A 24,649-nucleotide genomic window follows, 5' to 3' on the forward strand; every position below is an offset into this window, starting at 1 on the left:
GTGTGTGTGTGTGTGTGTGTGTGTGTGTGTGTGTGTGTGTGTGTGTGTACCGACAGAGAGAGAGAGAGAGACAAAGAAAGAAAGACAGGTCTCATTTTGTCACTCAGGCTGGAGTGCAGTGGAGTGATCATAGCTTACTGCAGCCTCAAATTTCTGTAGCTGAGACTCCAAGGGTATGTCACCACATCCAACTAATTTCTCTTACTTTTAGTAGAGATAAGATCTTGCTGTGTTGCCCAGGCTGGTCTCAAACTCTTGGTCTCCAGCAATCCTCCTGCCCTGGCCTCCCAAAGTACTAGGATTTCAGACCTGAGCCACCAGACCTGGCCTAACAGTTCTTAAATGAGTGTCTGATTTGGTTCCCTAAATTTCAGGGAAGTAATTCAATGCTCTAGAGGGAGGCAGGCATGACATTTATCCTCTTAGGACTGTGGGGTCCACAGCTTGAGCGAGGTGACAAGGGAGAGAAGACACAGACCAGGATTCCGCGTGGGAGGGCCCTGCAGCCTAACTCTGTGGCTCTCAGACCCCGCCCACTGTGACCCTGTGGTCTCCACCCTTCCAGCTGCTGAGCAGGCAGGTAAGGCTGTGACTGGGGGCTCTTCACCACCTTGAGTGTGATGCCACCGCAGTATACATCACTCCTTATCAGATGTCAACTTTACAAATAAGTATTTTATCTTTTTTGCTACCCTGGGAGTTAACAGTAAAATCACCTGACACTTTTTTTTAATCATACAATTGATATTATTGTGGAATTTTTTTAAATTAGGAAAAAACAAGGCATCCGTGGTAAAAACTGGCAATTAAGAATACATCTAAATTCCTCAGATAATACCAAGATCACGTTCTTCGATATGAACCAACACAGTCTCGGGGCAATGCTCACTCAAAATAAACCAACTCATCCCAGATGCTCAAGCCCAGAAGAGAGTAGCCCGGCCTCTGAGGTACCTGAGGTAAGCTGAAGGCCATGCTTCCCGGAACCACAGACGGGTGGGTCCTCAGCGTGAACGTGTACCTGTGATTGGGCGAAGTCCGCACGACCACATGCCTACGAGTCAGAAACGCAGTCAGCGCCCGCATCAAGTACAGAGAGACATGGAGTCAATGCGTTGCTTTCAAACCAATACCAGATGAGAATCGGGTGGGAACAACAGGGCATTCCCAGAGTCTCAAAGGAACAGAACCACAAGCTTCGTTCCCAAAAGCTGCCAGCAATTGAAATGCTGTCCAGACATAAGGGCACCTTGGGCCAGATGCACATCAAGTAGAACACAGCCAAGTTCATCAGAGCACCCGCACTGAAACATCAACTGTGGCACATGTTAGAAAACTTGTGTCCGGGGTTCGAGTCCTCAGCATCAAGGAAAGTCTAGATGTAGCTCCTCTCCTGAGAATTATTTTGCATCCTAACAAAATAAAGGGAGGGAAGCCAAACATGGAAGAGCTAGACTAGAGTATCAAAAAAAAGTTAGCAGCCGGGCTCAGTGGCTCAGCCTGTAATCCCACGCCTTTGGGAGGCTGAGGTGAGTGGATTGCCTGAGCCTGCGGGTTTGAGACCCGACTGGGCAGCGAGACCTCATCTCTACAATAAAAATTAAAAAATCAGCCGGGCGTGGTAGCGCATGCCTGTAATTCTGGCTACTTGGAAGGCTGAGGCAGAAGGATCGCCGGAGCCCAGCAGGTCGAGGCTGTGGTGGCCAGGAGCGGCCACTGCACTCCAGTCTGGGCAACAGAGTGAGACTCCAACTCAAAAAAAAAAAAAAAAAAAAGTTAGCTTGGGCTGAGCATGGTGGATCACGCCTATAATCCCAGAACTTTGGGAGGCCAAGGTGAGAGAATTACCTGAGATCATGGGTTCGAGACCAGCCTGGGCAACTTGGTGAGACCTTATCTCTACGATAAATCAGAAAATTAGCCAGGTGTGGTGGTACATGCCTATAGTTCCAGTCACTTGGAAGAGTGAGGCGAAAGGATCATCTGAGCCCAAAAGGTGCCACTGCACTCCAACTTGGGCAACAGAGTGAGATACCAACTCAAAAAAAAAGTTAGTTTTTAGGACTATTCATTAAATCTCCTTGCAGACTTTCCCAACAGGCTAAAACAACAATCCATAAAACAAAAAAGACAATAAAAATGAAATGTTTCATGGTCAGGTATGGTGACTCCTGCCTGTAATCCCAGCACTGGGGGAGGTCAAGGCAAGAGGACTGCATGAAGCCAGGGGTTCAAGACCAACCTGGGTAACGTGGTGAGAACTCATCTCTACTAAAAAAATCAAAAAGTTAGCTGGGTGTGGTGGTGCATGCCTGTGGTCTCAGTTATTCAGGAGGCTGAGGCAGAAAGACGGTCTGAGCCCAAAAGATCATCTGAGCCCAGAAGGCTGAGGCTGCAGTGAGCTGTGATGGTACCACTGCGCTCCAGCCTGAGCGATGGAGTGAGAACCTGACTGAAAACAGAACAAAAAATTTTTTTCCTCAAATACATCTGCTTTCACGTAGATATCAATATTTATTATTTCAAAGAATACTGTGTCAATTCCCCACTCGAAATTACCCATAAATAAATAAAATATAGCCATCTCATAGTAATCTTTTAAACCAAGTAAATAACAAAGTCTATGTCGAGACAGAAGCTTCAAATTCTGTTACGCAACAGCACTACCTTTGTTTGGTTTTTTTAGAGAGACAGAATCTCACTATGTTACCCAGATTAGCCTTTGAACTCCTAGGATCAAGGGATCCTCCTGCCTCAGTCTCTCAAGTAGCTGGGACTACAGGCCCGTGCCACCACACCCGGCTCACTATCTTTATTTGCATTATCTTCTAGAACACTACAATTTTTTGTATTAATGGCTAATGCTTCCGTACATATTACTTGGACTAGAATACACATTCCTTACATCTACGACACTTTAAGGAACCCCATCATGGGCACAATGAACATCCAATACACGTAGAATTCCACAAGCAAATTCTCACACTGACTCTCCACAGTTCAGTGTATGTGTGCAAAGCCCTGGGTTCAGTTCAGCACCACCGAATGTTCTGCACTGGAGACGGTGCCCGGATGATCAGGCAACGCAACCTCTCACTCCAAAGCCGAAAACCAGAGACGCTTCGCAATTCTGACCCCGTGACACTCGTGTGCTTCGCAGACAGCTTCGCAAAAAGCTCGGTGAACACCCTGCCACCTTGTCGCTCATGCCCCGCAACTCCTGGCACAGCGGCCTCTCCGTGTGTACGTGAAGCTCAGAAGCCACAGATGGCACTGGACTTGTCACGGGTCTTTAGCAGAGCTGGCAGCAGGTGGCGTGAATGAATCACATTAATGACAATAAAAATACACTGAAAGACTACATCTGCTGTGCATCTTCCAGCTCTCGTGTGTCTTGCATTACCACGGTGGTAGTGATCGCAGTAGCTAACACTGAGGGCTTACTGATGTGTGAGGCCCTCTTCTGCACACTTTTGTGTATCACTTGGTCTTCGCAGCTGCTCTGAGGAAGACGTTCCCAGCATCTCCATTTTATAGACCAGGACACAGAGGCACAGAGATAGTAAGTAACTTATCTACAGTCACTCAGGTTATAACTGGCAGAGCCAGAATCCAAACTTGGACAATTTAACTCCTGAGGAAACACCTCATAACTGGGCTGGACATGATCCATACAACCCATGTGTTTAGCTCTGTTGATGAAACTTCTATTTAACAAGCTGTATGTTATTTTTAAAGCATCATACACTGTTATCAAGCACAGCTTGATGTAAGAGTGACTGAACTATGTAACTCTCAATCCTTCATTTTCCAACTTAGCAAGAAGAACTTAAAAAGTCATTCTCCTAAGTTTCCTAAAAATGGCTCTTTAGAAGTTTCTAAAATACCACTTAGTTAAAAGAAAATAAAGTCAGGTACTCACTGGCCAGACTGGAAGTCCTTTTCATTCACAACCGCACAGTTGGTCAAGGATAATTCATCCGTGGGGCACCTCGCGGCCTGCATGCTCTGTAAGAATTAGTGATAAAGTAACATTAAGTCATGCCTTACCACCCGAGCATGCTCTCAACCTTTCTGTCCTCCGTTGCTTCTGACTCCTGAATCCCTCTCTGCAGTCACAGTAAGCCCTCCTCTGGGGAATGGTTTGCTCCCCGTTCCATGTGGTTTTGGGCTGCCCATCACAGCACACGTGCAATCACATGGCCCCTGCCCCACCCAGGGGATTTCACAGGCACAGGTGCTAGAAGAAGGTGCTCCTCGCTGCCAGTCACCACGGGGAGTGAGACCGTCTGCCGTCACTGACCAAGATGACAGAGACCGAGAAACCAGCAGACAACTGGAAATACAGACCAGTAGTCAAGTAAAGTCCTGCAGGCCAGTCCTGAGCACTAGCCGTGAGTCCACACGCTCTTTTGGCTCAAGCTTTTCTGAACTGCTTTTTCACCTCTTCCAAAGAAAGGAATCTTCACTGATAAGAATGCAATGAAGTAAATTCAAGAAATGTGATAAAGTGTATGACCAAGAAGTACCTTCTTATAAGAGACCCCACGTGACTACAGACCATATCTCCTGCAGACTGAGAAAAATCATCCTCCAAATATCTCTCAACAAAAATAACTACAGTGCATATATGTTGGAAAAAAAGCAATCAACAGCCTTTCTGGTAAACAGCTTCAGACAAAGCAAAACATTTCTTCGTATAATATATTTAACCAATAAGCCATCTACTGTTCTCTAGGGTTTCCTAGTGACCCGTGACACTCAGAGTCAGTCTGTTTATGACTGAAGTGTTCACTCTTCAAACCTCAAGCCAAAGCAGATTTTTTTTAAAGAGACAGTGTCTCATTCTGTCCACCCAGTCTGGAATGCAGTGGCGCGATCATAGCTTACTGCTGCCTTGAACTCCTAGGCTCAAGTGATCCTCCCACCTCAGCCTTCTGAGGAGCTAGGACTACAGAGGCCTGGCTAACTTATTTTACCTTCTGTAGAGATGGGGTCTTGCTACATTGCCCAGGCGAGTCTCCAACTCCGGGTCTCAAGCAATCCTCCTGTCTCAGCTTCCCAAAGTGCTGGGATAACAAGCATGAGTCACCATAGCTGATTATTCTTAAATCTGTCTCCCAAACATGAATTTATTAAGGAAAATGATTATTTTTTGCTTTGCTTTTGTTTTAACTAAAAGGCTACTGCTGTTGTTATCATTATCCCCGCTGTTTAGGGCAGTGGTCTCTAAAGTGGATATGTGCACTCAAGGGGTCGAAAGATAATCTTTTGGGGGATGAGAAGAACATATTAGTTCTTCCATTTATATTCATTTCTGACCAACTTTTATTAAGGAGGGACCTCGCCCTAAGCGTCTATGCTGCCTTAAGATACGACCTGATGGCACTAATGGCCAGGCCTTCCACAGCAAGAGACAGACTTCTACAGTTTTCCTACCTATGCTTAAAATCACAGGCCACTCGACGTGGAGCCTCACAAAACTGTATGAAAGTAGTGCTGAAACTGGCAAGATTTCCCTAAGGGAAAAGACAAGAAGCTGGGGACTATGATGAATATGGTTGAAATTATACACAGCAAACAAAACAGTGAAAACAAAATGTGTTCTTTCATTGGGAATACAGGCAAAAACTCTTAGAAAACCCTCAATAGTTAAAGATATGAGCACAAATTACAGTGTGTGAGGTTTGCTATACAGTTGGGTCAAAAAAAGATGTTTCTCTCATCTTAGGGCATTCGTTGAATAATTATGAAATTCACCAAGATCGACAATTCACCAAGACACTAAGGAACAACCCACTGAAAAGGCTAGATCCTTAACTGTAAATGAAACAATGTGCATAATGGAAAACTGCAACCCTTACAGAACGACGGCTTAAGTAATGACTGGAATTAAAAAATAGTAATAATGATTAATATTAAATCAACAAATAATAACACATAATGGCTGGAATAAAAGACGGAATTCCAGAATACAGTTACAAAGATCGCTCCTTATGTGAAAGTCGTCCACTGTCTCATTCACAGGCAAATCTACTGCTACACAGAAGTCAGAACAAAACACCTCAATATGTTACTGAGGCTAGTTTTATCAATACAGAATTTTCCTGCACCCTGCAGAGACAGGAAGTAGACGTCAAAACCTATTTTTGTTAAACTATATAGGGATTCAGTAGGAAGTACTTAAAAGATTTGTTGAACACAGATGAATTACACAATTGTTTTATAAAAAGACTAGTGTTCCCAACTTGCTAAATATTTTAGAAGAGGTTATAAGTAGTATGCTTGCTACCAAGAAGATATTATTATCACTCTGCCGCTATAAAATAAAAATGATTTAACAACATATTAGAATCTTTTTCAGCTTTTCCAAAAAAAAAAAAAAAAACCTTGTTCTAATAAACAGAAGAGCATTTCAAAATTGGGTATTTGGAAACATTGCCATTGCTAAGTAATCCTGCTACTGAAAAAGTATATCTATTACCTAAAAACGAATAAATAAAAACCCCAAAATGCGTATCTTCGTGTTTTCAAATGTCAGAAACAGAACATTCTGATTTTTTAAAAAATCATCCAGGCCGGGTTCGGTAGCTCAGCCTGTAATCCCAGCACTTTGGGAGGCCGACGCGAGTGGACTGCCTGAGCCCGCGAGTTCGAGACCCACCCAGGCAACCTGGCAAGACCTAGTCTCTACAATTAATCAAAAATTAGCCGGGCATGGTAGCATGTGCCTGTAGTTCCAGCTACTTGGAAGGCTGAGGCGGAAGGATCGCCGGAGTCCAGCAGGTCGAGGCTGCAGTGGCCGGGAACGTGCCACCGCACTCCAGTCTGGATGACAGAGTGAGACACCCACTCAAAAAAACCCCCAAAGAACATCCAAATGAATACTTGCAGTGATTGTTTGAGCCGGCTTATTAGCACAATAAAAATTTAATCCAATTTTATTAATCTGCAAGAAAGACTAACAGACGGATGGAAATTTGCCAGCCACATCTCAATAAAGCATTTCCATAAATGGTGACTATGTCTGAGAAAAAAAAGAATATCATGGTTTAGAAAGTGCAGCCAAATTCCCCTATTTTGATCTAGGCTTTGACCACCATTAAAATCACATATCAAAATATCCTAAATTTAGAAATATGCCCTCTGAACAGCTGTGTCACAAATTATTAAACCAAAATTTTAAACAATAAAGAGGCAACACTTTGCTTTCTGCATTCCTAGTAAATAAAATTATGAGAATACTGTACGTGTCATCTTTAGCTCAATCTTTTTATTTTTTTTATCTTTTACTATGTATATAAACTATCAATACTGTATATGATTTATAAATAAACACCGATATATACTGAAGCGACATCATCAAAACCTTTTTACTTATGGGATTCACAAGTAAATCGGATATTTGGAAACCGCTAATCAGCACAAGAGAATACAGTCCAGGTCTGCTTTCTGGATGAGACAGCATTTTGCCCAAGGTCATGGCTTGACCAGTCATCTGATAAAAATGTACTCAGCTTTATTTATTTATTTTTTAAAGTTTTCACCTTCCTAGGGTCTCTCACCTAAAAGCTTTTCTTCTGCATTGTCTCCCCCCAGCCCTGTGCTGCCTGGCCAACCCCAACTCATCCTACAGTTCTCAGCTTGGATGCAACTTTTTCTAGAGGATCTTCCTAGACAACTGCCCTCCCCCCACTAAACTGATACAATAAAGTTACAACAGAAGCCCCTGCATTTGTACCCTCTATCTAAAGGTCTGCACTGCACAAGACAGCAGGTTTCTTCAGGACTGAGGCTGTATCCTGACCATGTCGTGTCTATGCTCCCACGGCTGGTATTGGGTTCCACACAATGAGCATTTACGCCACGTTTGCTGAAGACATGAACTTGGAGATCAACAGACATCTGCCTCAACTGCAGAACAACCCAAAGAACGTGTATACCAAGGGCAACCATCTCAAGGTGATGTAGGAATCCATGCAATTGAGCAGAAATGGCCTGACAGTTCAAAATGACACAGAGCTGATATAGTCAAAATAATTTCAAAAGCTTACAAAATGCTAAGCGAACCTTCTCATTTATAAACAAGTTTATTTATCAAGTGTCCTTCCAAGGAGTGAAGAAATCTAGAGAAGTCATCTTGCTAGCCAACTAAGCAGATGCTGGGAGAAGGTTTCCCAGCTGGAGTCAAGGAGCACCTGAGTTTATGGCAAGCCAAGCAGGGCAGTTCGTTTTTTCAGCAAAGTTGAAGGCTCGATAAAAAAATAGCTGTCCACTCACACAGTAACACCAAGGGGAAATTCCACAATATTGATAAAACAACAATAAAAGTCAACCACCACAGTCAACAGCTATTATGAAATGAAACTACAAAATTGATAACCCGCTTCATAGAGGTTTAGTTGTCAGTTTCACTAGAACATCCAACTGACTGGTATAGAAATGCTTCCATTATAACAACATGAAACATCAACAACTGCTAAAGAATGAAAACTGCAACAAATCTTTAAGGGAAACTTTAGTGAAAGTAACTATATTATTACTTATTTGAGAGCCTTTCAAGTGTAGAAAGATAATTTGCTTCTCTTCATCAAAAACAAACAAACAGGCTGGGCACAGTGGCTCAAGCCTGAAATCCCAGCACTTTGGAAGGCCAAGGCGAGAGGACTGCCTGAGCCTGTGGGTTCAAGACCAGCCTGGGCAACAGGTTGAGATCTCATCTCTACAGTAAATCAAAAAATTAGTCAGGCGTGGAAGCGCATGCCTGTAGTTCTGGCTACTTGGAAGGCTGAGGTGAAAGGATCGCCTGAGCCCAGCAGGTCAACGCTGGCCATGAGCGTGGCACTGCACTACAGCCTGAGCGACGGAGACTCCAACTCAAATAAATAAGTAAACAAACAAAAAACAAATGGAGAATTTAACCAGAACTCTTCTGAACAACACTGCACAGTTTTAGAATTTAAAGAACACTTTTGCCAAAGGTCTACTTTAAAAATGGATGAAAACATGCTTGACTACTGGCCAAATAATTTAGTGGGGCATAATAAACAGAAAGGATAGCAATGGGCACAACAGCTGGCCAGAAGAGTCTTGACCAGAGCTGTCCCTGTCCTGACCGCAGCCCTCAGGAGCTGCTAGCACCTTCTCGGTGGCGCCTTGGTGACATCTCTTCAGAGACACACCAGTTCTCCCAGGACAAGAAAGGACAAAAAAATGCAAGCTCACTCTAGGGCCAGCTCAGCTAATGTGTTGCATTCAGTTGTTTCTTGTTAGAGGATCTTTCCTGAAAAATAACATTTTAGAATGTCACTGTTCAATAAAGTAGCCTCTAGATATATTTGACTACTAAAACTAACTCAAATTAAAGATTCAGTTCTCCAGGTACACTAGCCTCATGTGGCCAGCGGCTGTCACTGCAGAAAGTGTCACTGGATGGTGCTGGCTAGAGCAAGGCAAGGAAGGCCATCAGTCACACCTGTCCTTAGTCAATGGGTCCATGTACCATAAACCCCTGACACCAATTTCTGTCAAACTCTGAGGTCACGTGGATGAGAAGTGATGGGTAGAGACGAGTCAGCTCGTATGCCCTACAGTCTCCCATCAAGGACCTTAAGGATGCCTTTGACTCTCCATCTCAAACCATAGCTATCCACATAGATGAACCCCAGAAGGGACACCGAGCACTAGGGGAGTGGCCAAGTCCATCCTGGAAAGCCAATCCAGGGCTGACCCCACCGGCCTGTTAGTCCTGGGTAGGAAGCACAGAAAGAGGAAAGATGCACTCTTCCAGCACGAATGTCCCAGATGGACCGTTGGATCGGCAAGTCCTCATACTCAGAAAAGTAAGAAGTGTTGTTTCACCTAATGGCAACACAGTCTGAGCTGAAGTTCCATCCTTCCCGTGGGCAGGGACAGAACCAAGAGAGAACAGGAAGAAACACACCCTGCCTCGGTACACAGACAATGAGGATTACACCAGAGGCTTGCCGCCCTGGAGAAGGGTAAGTCATGAACCCCAGCTGTTACTGTAACTATCATACATTCATTAAGCAATTATCTGTCAAAGGAAACAATCACAGACAGCTTCGACCAAAATCAGTGGCATAGAGGAGCATGAGAGGCACAGCAACACTGCCACTGCCAAGGTCAAGGCACTGCTGGATGTACTGACAAGTAAAATGCCCACAGCACCAGCACTAAGGTCTTAAAAAGTCACAAGACAGCACAGAGAGTTTTGTTCTTTATTTAAAAACAAAAACAAAAATAAAAAACGGCACACAATAAACTGCTGAGAGTGGTTTCTACTTAGGAGGACAACAAGGCACATACACGTGGACAGCACGTTCACTGTTTATAATTCTGACTGCTAGAAGGGTCTTTATAATAAATAAGCCCCGTCTCCGAGAAATAATTTTAAAACATGGAAAACTTGAATGTACAATATGTTCCTTTAAAGCATTATTTTAACAGTGATTAGTGACAACCTAAAAGTCCTGTTTCAAAGTAATGATTATATAAACTAAGACATACCCACTTAAATACCATACAGCTGTCAAAATTCTCATATTAAGGGAGCATTCATATCACAGGTTTATATATGTAGGTTTTCCTTTACAGCTTGATTTTTTAAAAGTATAGCAAGCCACCGGGCATGGTGGTTCAAAACTGTAATCCCAGCACTTTGGGAGGCGGAGGGGAGGGTATTGCCTGAACCCACAGGTTCAAGACCAACCCAGACAACTTGGCTAGACTTCGTCTCTATAATAAATCAAAATTTAGCCGGGCATGGTGGTGCATGCCAGTGCATGCCTGTAGCTCCAGCTACTTGGAAGGCTGAGGTGGAAGGATCGCCTGAGCCCAGCAGGTTGAAGCTGCAGTGGCCATCCATGAATGTGCCACTGGACTCCACCCTGGGCAACAGAGTGAGATTCCGACTCAAAAAAAAAAAAAAGTATAGCAAACCAACTAAATGGAAACACACTATAATGTGAAAAACAACTGGGATTGGATAATAGGACTGGGGTGATGTGAAGCTTTCCCCGCTGGCTCTAAGCCACGTCTATTAAGCTACCAGGTGTACCTGGCTCTACACCTGGGCTGGCTGGTTGGTCAATTTCATTAACAAGCTGTGTGTGTGTTTTCTGTCCTGACCCCATGTTGTTTTAATCACGTGTACGGCAGGTTTTGATGTCCAGTCTTGTCAGATTCGATGATCCCAATATTCACATCCCTAACTTGCCAGAAGCACCGTAAGGCACACATTCCCCACAGGTAAGAAGAAGACCCCTTCCCCAGGGGTGACCCATTCTGCCCAGTCTTGGCTCCATGGAATCCTGGGGCCTACCGGTGAGCCTCTCTCCTCCCAGCGGCATGTCCTGCCTCTCACAGGGAACTCAAAGAGCAAAAGTTCCTTAACTCCCCTCTCTCTTCGTCCCACTCTCGCCTCTCTCCTCTCCTGCCAACATTGGCAAGCCTCTCTTCCTGGCCTCCCCTCAACTTACAGCAATCTTCTCCAACCAGTCTTCGACTGCAATTGCTGTCTTCAAAGTCACCACGAACCACTGCCAAATCCAGCTGCCAAATCCAGCGGGTCTCCCTCTCCAGTACTCACTGTTCTTGCTCCGCTAGCAGTTTCCTTGTATGTTAATGTCATTATTAGGCTTTCAAGTTACTAAATTCCCACTTGCAGGGGCATTCTTCCCCTCACCACCCCTCCCTCCCCCACCACACACAAACGAGCTAACTCCACTCCTGCTATTCCGCTCATGCCTGCTCCTGCCGGTCGACTGCATCCACTTCCTTCCTCCAGTCTCACATTGCGGCCTGGTTCAGCTGTCACGTCTCCTAAGAGCCGCAACAGCCTTATCAGGTCTCCCCAGCCCTAATTTCCCTTCGCCTGCAGGTCAGCCTTCCCGCTGCCACCAGACGTGATCTAGAACCACAACTCCTACGTGATAAACTCCACTCCTCAGCATGACACTTCTCACAGCCACCTACACAGGACCCATCTTGACTCTCCTGCACCGTCAACCTCAGCACCCACCCATCCCGTGGGCTCACACCCCTGGCCCCATGCCCTGAACACTCTTCCTTGCCTGTCTCCCCACTCGAAACCCCTTCCACCTGCAAACAAAACTCATGCCCAGCTCGCACAGCCAAGCTTAGGACACTCCCCATCCTCCTCATGTTTCTTCCCCATGGTAGTACTACCTACCACGAGCTGCCTCCCTCCCCGCAGGGGTCCTCAAACTTTTAAAACGGGGGGCCAGTTCACTGTCCCTCCAACAGTCTGAGGGACAGTGAACTGGCCCCCTGTTTTAAATGTTTGAGGACCTCTTCTCCAGAGTCTAAGTTCTGAGTCTCCTGCGGTGAATGCACAGTAAGTGTTAACTGAACTTTTATCAGCACTTTGGAGATATATCTCATGTAGCATAAGACTCATCACTTTAAGGGGTAGACTGAGTGGTTTCCAGCATATTCCGTGTGATACAACCATCCCCCCTATCTAGTTCCAGAACATCCCCTCACCCCCAAAACACCCTGTCCCTCCACCCAGCAAGTAGCAATCCTGCCTCCCATCATCCCTGGCAACCTCTTGTCACTTCCTGGCTCCACGACTTTGCCTATCCTAGATGTTTCACATGAACAGAAGCATGCAGTCTGTCAGCTTTGGGGCTGTTTTCCAGGTTCGCTGTGGCATGTAAGAGTGCTTCTTTCCTTTGATGGCTAGGTGGCATTCCCTTGCATGGTTGGGCCATGCTGTTTACCACGTCATCAGCTGATGGACATTTGGGCTGTTTCCATTGTTTGACTATTGTGAATGACTACGAACGTCCATGTACAAGTTTATGAATGAACATATGTTTTCAATTCTCTGGGTCTCGAGACTGGAATCATGAGATCACTCCACGTTTAGTTTTGAGGAGCTGCCAGCTGCTGTCCACAGTAGCTGCACCATTGCTGGATTCATTTATTCACTTCAACAGTTTGTTGCTGTTGTTTTGCAAATGATATAAGATCATGTCATCCTCAAGACAGTTGTCCTTCTTTCTTTCTGATGCAGATGCCTTCCATTTCTTTCTCATGCTTAACTGTCCTGGTCTTGGGGCGGGGAGGGGAGGAAGCACTCAGTCTTCACCATGAAGCATGATGTCAGTTGCTTTCTGCTGGCTAAGTGTGTTTGTTGAACTGATTTTGAGAGTGCTCACTCACATGGATGCGCTGAGAATCTAACAAGATCGAGAAGGTGTTTTCAAAACTATAAAGTCCCATTTAATTTTAAGCTCTTCTTATTCAGTGAATTAGTGCTCCTACTCTGAAAAGCTTGTTCCAGATGTTGCTAAAGAAATCAAAATGTCTGTAAAGCTCTTATTGTCCCCCTTAATCCCCAACATCCTGGTGAAACTTTAGCACACATGTTCTTTTAAAGAGAGGAGAGAAAGGGGAAAAAAAATCTTTGGAGAAGGAATCAGAACAAGGACCCAAGACCCAGAGGCTCCCCTGTATCAACAGAGGGCTACCGGCCGAGCAAGACCAGAACACTAAAGAAAGCAGAAGGCAGAAACGCAAGATGGCGAGAGGCAGCAGCCAATAGAGAGAAGACTGCAAGATGTAATGAAAAACACCAGCTGTGGCTCCAGTTGTTCAGAAACAGATGAAAAACCACGAGACGCCTAAGGATATTAGGTCTGAGAGACTTTCACGTCTTCAAAGCTGCATAGTACTGACTTAACGTCAAAAAGGTCACACTGAGCCGGGCTCGGTGGCTCAGCCTGTAATCACGAGCCTTTGGGAGGCTGAGGTAAGTGGATTGCCTGAGCCCGTGGGTTCGAGACCCGCCTGGGCAGCGAGACTTCATCTCTACAATAAATCAAAAACTCAGCCAGGCGTGGTAGCGCATGCCTGTAATTCCAGCTACTCGGAAGGCTGAGGCGGAAGGATCGCCGGAGATCAGCAGGCAAGGCTGCGGTGGCCGGGAGCGGCTGCTGCACTCCAGTCTGGGCAACCGAGTGAGACTCCAACTCAAAAAAAAAAAAAAAGGTCACGCTGTACGCCTCTAAATTGCTGAGATTAATTGGAGTCACTGTAGTTAAACATAACATGCTGGTAATTCATGTGTCTGTAATATTAAGAGTTTCCCATTTAATAAGTTCAGCTTACTGATAAATGTGAGTACAATACAATGGTATTATTTACATATTCTTTAGAAATAATTATTTTAAAATAATTGAGTCAAATTTGGCTACTGGAGGCAAAAATAAATTAATATTCTATTTCTGTTTCGTGACGTAAATATTTAGCAAAAACCTACAATGTCCCAGGCCCTGTGCTAGGTGCAGGAGATGCTCAAATCAGCACTGACGCAGTGACTCTTTGCACATTTTTTTGAATACCGAACATGAATAAAGTATGTATAAAACATAGGAAACATATAAAACACCAAGAAAAAAACACCACGTACCTACCACTCAGTTTAAGAGAACATTATCATTTCTTTAAATCAAGTTTTCATTAATATAAACACAGAAAAGTACACTCTGCATGTTTGGCTCAATGGATTTCTAGAGTGAACACACCCGGTGGAGCCAACAGTTAGGTCAAGAAAGAGGACGTTACCAGCATCCCTCTAGCCCTTCCTAGCCACTGCCTCTCTGCCTCCAACTACAGATAATCACTATCCTATTTCCATCATCAGAGACAGAAATTACAGGTAGTTGTGCCTATTTCCGGAAATTTCATAAAAATGGAATCATACAGCATGTCTTTTGTCTGACTTCTATCGCCATTAGGACTGTGAGATTTATCCATGTTGGACATAGCAACAGTTCATTCAAATTTTTACTGCTTTTTATAGCATATCACTGTGGGGGATATACCACGATTACTTTTTCATGGGAGCTGCTTCCAGTTTTTACTATGAGCACTGCTGCTATAAGCACGTTTGCAAATGTCTCTGAATATCTGTATGCAAGTCTATTGAGTATACGCCTTCATCTACCCCCAGAATTGCTGGATCATGGCATTCATGCATGCAGTTTCAGGAAATTCTGTCCAGCAGTTGTCCAAGAGGTCGTACGCACTCACTTTCACCCCTACAGCTGCCACATACCCTCACCAACACTTAGGACTGTCAGATCTTAACGCTCCGGTGGGTGTGCAGTAGTGTCTCCCTGAAGTTCTTATGTGTATTTTCTAAAGATTAATGAGGTGAGTACTTAACAAATGATACAGACAAGTTCTTTGTGAAATGCCTGTTTGAATCTTTGGTTCATATTTCCACTGGCTTTCTGTTCTATCACTGATTCGTAGTTTTTTACATATTCTAGGTACAAGTCCTTATCAAATACATATATTTCAAATATCTTCTCCCACTCTTTTTTATTTAAAAGGAGTCTTCTATGGACTGAATTGTGTCCCCTTCCAAAACTCATATGTTGAAGCCCTACCCCAACCCTGACTATTTTGGAGAGGGACTTGAGGAGATAATTAGGAATAAGTGAGGTCATAAGAGTGGGGCCCTAATCCACAGGACTGTGGCCTTACAAGAAAAGGAAAAGGGATGGGCACTACGGCACACACTTGTAATCTAAGCACTTTGGGAGGCTGAGGTGGGAGGACTGCCTGAGCCCAGGCACTTGAGATCAGCCTGGGCAACATTAGGAGACCCCATCTCTACAAAAAAATAAAATAAAAATAATCATCTTTAAAGAAAAAAAAAAGGAAGAGAGAGACAGAGGGGAGAGGAAAGAGAGAGGCCTGTCTCTCACCATGTGAGCACATGGCAAGAAGGCTGTGTGCAAGCCAGGAAGAGGCCCTCACCAGAACCCAGTGTTCTGGCACTCTGATTTTGGACAGCCAACCTCCAGAACAGTCTGGATAATAAGCTTCTGCTATTTATGCCATCTAGTCTATGCTATTTTTTCATGGAAGCCCGAGGAGACTAAGACAATGACTTCTGATGAACAGTCCTTAACTTTAATGAAGCCCAATGAATCCATTTTCCCACTATATTTAGTGTTTTTGTGTTCTGTTTAAGAAATCTTTGCCTGCCTCCAGTTTTTCAACTCTTTTTGTCATTGATTTTTTTTTTGAGTCGGAGTCTCACTCAGTCGCCCAGACTGGAGTGCAGTGGCCGCTCCCGGCCCCCGCGGCCTCGACCTGCTGGCCTCCGACGATCCTTCCGCCTCAGCCTTCCAAGTAGCCAGAAGTACAGGCATGCGCTACCACGCCTGGCTGATTTTTTGATTTATTGTAGAGATGAGGTCTCGCCAAGTTGCCCAGGCGGGTCTCGAACCTGCGGGTTTAGTCAGTCCACTCACCTCAGCCTCCCAAAGGTGCGGGATTACAGGCTGAGCCACCGAGCCCGGCGTGTCATTGATTTCTAACCTGCATTGTGGTCAGTGATTACAGAGAACACTTGAGGCTGATGTTCAACATTTATTATGAATGTTGTTAACTGTGTGAAGTCCTCTGACTCAGTGCAGTGTAAAAGAACCTTCTATGCTGTCCTAGGTGGCAGCCGTAAGCCAGTGCAGCTAGAAGTGCACTTGAAATGTGGCTGCCAGTTGCGAAAAGGGATTTCTAGAGGCTCGACTTTTACTGTCCTGTTTTGTCTTTTTGTCTTTTCAATTTACCAATTACTGAGAGAAGACTGCTTTATCTTATAGTGCCATCATTTTATCCTTGGTATATAAAGGCAATTGCCAGGTTCATACAAGTTTGAGGTTCCTTGATGGATAACTAAATCTTATCGACAACTCGGTCCTTGTCAGGTAACTAAACCTTATGAACAACTCTTACCTTTATAATAACTTAGCCTTATGCAAAACTCTTACCTTGATGGATAACTTAACCTTGATCCCTGCTGAGGGACCCATCTGTAATTACCTCTTTTGTTTTAAGGTAATCTTGTCTGATGCTAACATAGCTGCTTTCCCTCTCCGTTGGTTAGAATTTGCCTAATATAATTTTTCCATCCTTCTGCTTTCTGCCTTCCTCTATCAGGTTTAAAATGTCTCTCTTGAAAACTGTAGTAAGTGTGTCTGCTTGCTTTTTAAAAACCCAATCGGACATTCTTTGAATGAAGCATTTAGTTCACACACGTTTATTATAATTTATTTCCACATCTTAATTTTGCTGCTTCTTTATCCCACTTTTTCTGGTTTTTTGTCTTCTTCCTTGCCTTTTAAAAATCCCATTTCCCTGTCAGATATTTGCAATATTTCTATTCTTTTAGAATGAATGCTGAAATAATGAAATATTAATATATATACATATCAAAGTCTCAAGCTAACTGAATAGTTCTACCTTTCTCTTGAACAGTATAAAGGCCACAGGCCACTTTAATCACTCCCTGTCCGGATCTGGGTGCTTACTGTTGTCCTATATTTCATTCTGTTTTTTAATCTCCACAACACATTGTTTTATAAAGCCAACATTTATTTCAATACATAGATTTACCACTATCTTTGCTCTTCAATCGTCCTTCAATTTCAGACCCTACAACACTGGTCAATTATTGTTGTTTTTGCCTAAAAGAAATTGGTCAGACTTTTCATTAGTAGGAAAGTTTTGTTGCTGTTTTTTGATGGCTACAAACTTTCAGTGTTTCCTTGTTTTAAAATGTATGATTCTGCCCCCATTCTTCACTAAGTATACAATTCTTGGTTGACAATTATTTCCTTTAAGTATTTGAAAAATATTATTCCCTAAAACATTATTCTTCTGGCTTTAACTGTTACAGTCAGAAAACAAGCTGACAGCCCACTTATCTTTTAAAGATCCTATCTTTTTTCTCTGACGCTTTTTAAGATCTGTTTCTCTTTGGTATTAGATAGCATCTTTTAAAAATGTCTAAGTGTGGGCCGGGCGTTGTAGCTCACACCTATAATCCCAGCACTTTGGGAGGCCGGGGTGAGAGGACTGTCTGAGCTCAAAGGTTCGAGACCAGCCTAGGCAACTTGGTGAGACTTCACCTCTACAATAAATTAAAAAATTAGCTGGGCATGGTGGTGCATGCCTGTAGCTCCAGTTACTTGGAAGACTGAGGCGGAAGGACCACCTGAGCCCAGCAGGTTGAGGCTGTGACAGCCACGAGCATGCCACTGCACTCCAGCCTGGGTGAGAGACTCCAACTCAAAAAAAAAAAATCTAAATGTGAATTTTTCTTTTGACCTGTTTGGGATTCTTCGGCATCTTGAATTTGTGAATTGGTATTGTCATCAGTTCTGTTATTATCTCTTCAAACACTGTCCATGCTTCATTCTTGTCCATGCTTCTTTCCAGAATTCCAACTAGACTAGACCTTCTTCTTACTTCATCCCAAGTTCTCCTGACTCTTTCAATACTTTCCATCTCCTTGCCTCCATTCTGCATTCTGAGTAATTTTTTCAGATCTTCTGATTTACCAAGTCTCTCTTTGGCTGTATCTAATTTGCTACTAAACTTATATAATGAGTTCTCAAACTAAATTATATTTTTCACTGTTAGCCATTTTATTTGAGTCTTTATCAAATCTGTCATCTTTATACACTTGTTCCTCACTTCTGTTTTAAATTACTTGATTTCTTTAAGTGTGTTAAGTGCAGGTATATGCAATCTGTCTGCTAATCCTGAGGTACGAAATCTCTGTGGGTTCTGATCACGCTCTTTATGGTTCCCACTGGCTCTCATTCACTGTATGATGCTTTCTTGTACATTCTGTGACTGTGAGTCCGTGTTTCTTATAACCTTATGATATGAATTTGCTAAGTCCTGGGATGAAGATGGGTTCTTCCGAGAAGCCCTGTATTTGCTCCTTCTTAGGTATTCTGAGGCACTGCCACTCTTATGCCACTTTAGTTTTATAACTGGCTTAAGATGTTCATTCCACCCAGGTAGTATAAACTCAGAATTTAAACCTGCAAGGTCAGCTTGTGGGTAAAAATTCTCTGGGAATTTTCTTAGCTTTCCCATCATCAACCAATGTGAGACAGGACATTTTCCTTTCAGATCCCTGGATGGGGCAAGTTTATTCCTAGTTCATAAATATGATGAGGTATAGTCCCTTGAGACACCATCTGCTGGGGGTGGGGGAGCTTTCTTCCCAAATACTACCAACTTTTTTTTAACCAAATAAACAAAAGTTCAATTATTTGGTGCTGATACAGTATCTTTTTAATTTTATTTATTTTATCTTTTTTTGAGTTGGAGTCTCACTCTGTCGTCCAGACTAGAGTGCAGTGGCCGCTCCCGGCCACCGCAGCCTCGACCTGCTGGGCTCCGGTGATCCTTCCGCCTATCTTTTAAATTTAAAGTGAAACAAATGCTTTGGTTCCTTTCGAGGTTTCCTTTTAAGCCACATGTTATCTATTGAAAGAATAATTTTTAAAATCTATTCACAGGAACAAGCCATAAAGCTGCCCCAACTGGAGAGATCCTCTGTCCCCAGGGCAGCCCATCCTTGGTTCTTGCTACCAACTTTATCTCCTGTTTTCTGAGCTGCTTGAGGCAGAAGCACACACCTTCTAGGTTTCACAACTAATGTCCTCTAGCAAAAGCCCTTGACTTACATCACTGGGATCCCAGCTTCACACAGTTTTTGGCCTGATTATTTTTTACTTTTTGGCCAGTTACCACCATGAATTTAAGTTTTTTAATAACTATTTTATCTAGTATTTGTTATTATTTATTTGGGAAGGTCACCAGGGTGACTAGTACACTGTACTGCAGAAAATAACTATGCTTTCTTCAGTGTCTAAGGACTGAAGATATCGACAACAAGGCTGAATATACATCTGGAAATAAATCTGGAAAAGGTAACTTCAACAATCTTCAATAATCCATAAGAAACTAAATCAGACAGTCCAAATGCTAAACTAACGGCTGTCAACTCAGCACACATCAGAACTGCCTGGAAAACGAATTAAAAGAGACTGCTTATCGCCATCCCAAAAGCTTCTGCATTCGTCACTAGAACAGGGACTGAGAAGTTGCTTTCTAACATGTTCTCAGATGATAATGTTTTGCTGGTCTGCAGGACTCACTTTGAGAATTATTATACTAAGTAAGGAGAACTAAACTTCATAAAAACAGGAATACTGACAGGTTCGCTTCATTTCTTTCCACAATAGAAGAAAGGTGTAGAAAAGAGACAACAATGTGCTTGTCCATCTAATCATTAAACTCAGTATAATCAAGTTTGTTTTGGTGCAAGATAAGTACTAAATTTACTGAAAGGCTACATACAAAAATGTTGTCAGACTCAATATTTGCAGGTGGAGAAAAAGGACTGTACCGGACTGCAGCAGCTGTTTAAAGATGACCTATAATATATTATTAATGATTTGAATAAGAGAATAACAACAGAATTAGAATATTCAATAGCCTGGCAGAGAAAACAACATTAACTCTTTGCCCTCAGAGACATCTCACAGACTGCCTACCAGCAATTCGACTGTACTCTTTTACAAAATAGAGAAAAACAAATCACTTCATATTAAATAGTATAGCTTTGAAACTAATTATTTTATTATAAAGATATTTGACTTATAATGGAATTTTGGACACTGAGGAACTTATCTATAAAGAAAATCAAAATTTTCTATCTTATATTCTTCTAATGTGTGGTAACGTGTGCAACAGTCACTGACACGCACTGCAGGTTCACTGATACGTGTTGTGCAGTAGGAATTTGTTGGACATCTTCCACCTGGTGTTTTTCTATTTAAGCAGACAATGCAGTCTCGTTTTCTTCTTCCCGCATCAATAATATGTAATTTACTGTCCAGTCTATTGTTCAGAAATGTGGAAGGAGGCACTCGTGATTCCTGGAAACCACTTCTGAACTGATCGATCCTATTTCAGTTTATATTCCATCTCTTTATTTGCTTTTTCATGCAATTTGGATGGAAAAGTACAAGGAAACATATGATTTTGAAAAATTTGTACTGGCATAAGTCTGTTCCGTGTAATCACCAGCAACTTATGCCCGTGATTTGCGACATCCCCTCAGAGGTGAGATCTGAGTGCAAAGGGTTAAAATAAAAACTATAGACATTTCCAGAAGCGATCATGTATCAAGATTTTCAAAAATAAATGTTTTCTTCAATCATTCAAAAATCATTCACCGAATAATACCTACATGCTAGGTTCTTCTCTAAACAATTAATCTTTTTTTTTTTGAGTTGGAGTCTCACTCTGTCGCCCAGACTGGAGTGCAGTGGCCGCTCCCGGCCACCGCAGCCTCAACCTGCTGGGTTCTGGTGATTCTGCCTCAGCCTTCCAATTAGCTGGAACTACAGGCACGTGCTACCACACCCGGCTAATTTTTGATTTATTGTAGAGATGAGGTCTTGCCAAGTTGCCCGGGAGGGTCTCGAACCCGCGGGCTCAGGCAATCTACTCACCTCGGCCTCCCAAAGGCGCGGGATTACAGGCTGAGCCACCGAGCCCAGCTTAAATGATTAATCTTACAAGATGTTTTCAATATTATTCTCTAGGAGAAAAGTAACTAAGATAACTACATTTTAAAATTCCTCCAACACAGGTTTTTCAGAAGACCCAGAATTGGTACTAACAGTTATTTTCAGTACTTGTCAAACCAATTATGAAAATGTATATTTATTAGCACATAACACTTAAAACATATTGTAATTTTTAAAAGTTCACAACCAAAGCCATAAAAGGGTCTTTATTGCCTAGTGACTTTAAAAGTAAAGGAATGCCAGGCACAGTGGCTCAACCCTGTAATCCAGCTCTTTGGGAAGCCAAGGCGAGAGGATCACGTTGAGTTCAGAGGTTTGAGACCAGCCTGAACAACATGGCAAAACTTCATCTCTACAATATATCAAAAAATTAGCCAGGCGTGGTGGCACACACCTGTAGTTCCAGCTACTTGGAAGGCTCAGACAGAAGGACCTCCTGAGTCCAGCAGGTCGAGGCTGTGGTAGTGAGTGATGAGTGTGCCACTGCACTCCAGCCTAGGCGACAGTAAAACTCTGACTTAAAAAATAATAATAATAGGCTGGGCTCGGTGGCTCAGTCTATAATCCCAGGACTTTGGGAGGCCGAGCCCGTGGATTCAAGACCAGTCCGGGCAACTTGGTGAGACCTTGGCTCTACAATAAATTAATAAAAATAAATTAGCCAGGCGCACGCCTTTAGTTCCAGCTACCAGGGTGGCCATGAGGGTGCCACTGCACTCCAGCCTGGGTGACAGAGTGAGACCCCAACTCAAAATAATAATAATAATAATAACAGGCCGGGCTCAATGGCTCAGCCTATAATCCCTGCACTTTGGGAAGCCAGGGCGAGTGGATTGCCTGAACCTGCAGGTTTGAGACCAGCCCGGGCAACTTGGCGAAACCTCGTCTCTACAATAAATTTAAAATATTGGCCAGGCATGGTAGCACACACCTGTAGTTCCAGCTACTTGAAAGGCTGAGGAAGAGCCGGGCTCGGTGGCTCAGTCTGTAATTCCGCACTGTTGGGAGGCTGAGGTGAGTGGATTACTTAAGCCCGCGGGTTTAAGACCTGCCTGGGCAACTTGGCGAGACCTTGTCTCCACAATAAATCAAAAATGAGCACGCGCCTGTAGTTCCAGCTACTTGGAAGGCTGAGGCAGAAGGATCACCAGAGCCCAGCAGGTCGAGGCTGTGGTGGCCGGGAGCAGCCACTACACTCTCCAGTCTGGGCGACAGAGTGAGACTCTAACTCAAAAAAAAAAAAAAAGAAAGGCTGAGGCAGAAGGATCGCCGGAGCCCAGCAGGTCGAGGCTGTGGTGGCCGGGAGCAGCCACTGCACTCTCCAGTCTGGGCGACAGAGTGAGACTCCAACTCAAAAAAAAAAAGAAAGGCTGAGGAGGAAGGATCGCCAGAGCCCAGCAGGTTGACACTGGGGTGACCGTGAGCATGCCACCGCACCCCAGCCTGGGCATTGGGATGAGACTCCAACTCAAAAAATAACAACAACAATAATAATAGGCTGGGCGTGGTAGCTCACGCCTATAATCCCAGCACTTTGGAAGGCCGAGGTGAGAGGATTGCCTGAGCCCAGAGGTTTGAGACCAGCCTGGGCAACTTGGTGAGACCTCATCTGTACAATAAATCAGAAAATTAGCCAGGCATGGTGGTGTACGCTTGTAGTCTCAGCCACTTTGAAGGCTAAAGTGAAGGGATCATCTGAGCCCTGTAGGTCAAGGCTGTGGTGGCCATGAGTGTGCCACTGCACTCCAGCCTGAGCAATAAAGTGAGATGCCCATTCAAAATAATAATAATAATAATAGTAATAACAAATAAAAAAATAAAAATACAGGAATGTTGCCTTTCAAAAGTGAGTTTAACTTATTTCTTACTTGAAGTTAATAATTTTCCCATTTCCTCCTCTACCAAAGATCTATGTGGCTGGTGCAAATCCCTCCCCCACCACTTCACACTTACCTTTGAATTTAGCAAAGGACCAAAATACTCTGCATTACTCAGAAGCAGCTGATGCTAAATAATGTGGTTTCAAATCTATAGAACACAAGTTGTGATAAATGTTTAACACATTTGGTTTAAAGCTTAAACAAAGAAAAAACCAGTGTCCTATCGGAGAGTTACTCAGCTAAATTTTATTGAAGTGCTTTGTGTCTGCCCTTGTAAAATATAAGAAAAACATGTAAGTCAAGATCAATAGCAATGGGCAAAAAGTAGACTTTTTTTTTAAAGGAAGGGGTATTAAGTTGCTCCTAAATTCATACAGAAAGGGGCCAAGAAATCCCAGATGAAGAAAATAAGAAAGAAGCTCACCCTATAACAGCAAGAAGAATTTTGAAGCTATGGTAATTAAGCAGCCAACACACACATGAAAAACTGCTCAGCCTCACTAATCATCAGAGAAATGCAAATCAAAACTATCATAAGATACCATCTAACTCCCATAAGGATGGCCATCGTTAATAAGTCAAAAACAAACAGATGCTGGTGAGGGTGCAAAGAAAAAGGAATGCTTCTACACTGTTGGTGGAAGTACAGGCTAGTTCAGCCTCTACGGAAAGTAGTGCGGCAATTCCTAAAAGAGCTAAAAATTGACCTTTCATATGATCCAGCAATTCCTCTTCTGGGAATACACCCAGAGGAACATAAATCGTTCTACAAAAAAGACATCTGCACACGCATGTTTGCTGCCACACTGTTCACAATAGCAAAAACATGGAACCAACCCTACTGGCCATGGAAAGTGGACTGGATAAAGAAAACGTGGTATAGATACACGATGGAGTATTACACAGCCATGAAGAACAAAATCATGGACTTTGCAGCAACTTGGTTGGAGCTGGAGACCATCACACTAAGCGACCTATCACAGCAACAGAGGTCTGAATGCTGCATGTTCTCACTCTGGTGGGCCCTGAACACCAGTCACATGAGCACATGGGAGAGATCAGCAGTCACTGGGCACTGCCAGGGTTGGGGGAGGGAAGAGGGTGTGGCTCATGTGACAACACAAAGGGTACCTGGTCCATCGCCAAAGGAGTGAGAGCCAGCAAGAAGCCCAGAATTCACTTGCAGGCAACCCACTCAAGTAGTTAATCCCCACTTTTACCCCACATCTCTTTAAAATAAAATTAAAGCCAGGCTCGGTGGCTCAGTCTGTAATCCCGCGCCTTTGGGAGGCTGAGATGAGTGGA

At 43.4% G+C, this 24,649-nt stretch overlaps 1 protein-coding gene across 1 annotated transcript in view; it reads right to left on the reverse strand.

Annotated features, from left to right (window-relative positions):
- Positions 1–23,408, reverse strand: part of NSF (N-ethylmaleimide sensitive factor, vesicle fusing ATPase) — a 138,868-nt gene extending 115,460 nt beyond the window's left edge. The window contains exons 1-3 of the mRNA XM_008061589.2: positions 23,333–23,408; positions 3,923–4,008; positions 955–1,054 (exon numbers count right to left, since the gene is read on the reverse strand). Coding sequence (XP_008059780.1) covers positions 955–1,054; positions 3,923–4,005 — 183 coding nt within the window. The 5' untranslated portion in view covers positions 4,006–4,008; positions 23,333–23,408. The remainder of the gene's footprint in view (positions 1–954; positions 1,055–3,922; positions 4,009–23,332) is intronic.
- Positions 23,409–24,649: the final 1,241 nt, after the last annotated feature.

This window comes from Carlito syrichta, unplaced genomic scaffold, assembly GCF_000164805.1.
Source record: "Carlito syrichta isolate Samal-C Ts95f unplaced genomic scaffold, Tarsius_syrichta-2.0.1 Scaffold94750, whole genome shotgun sequence".
NCBI lineage: Eukaryota > Metazoa > Chordata > Mammalia > Primates > Tarsiidae > Carlito > Carlito syrichta.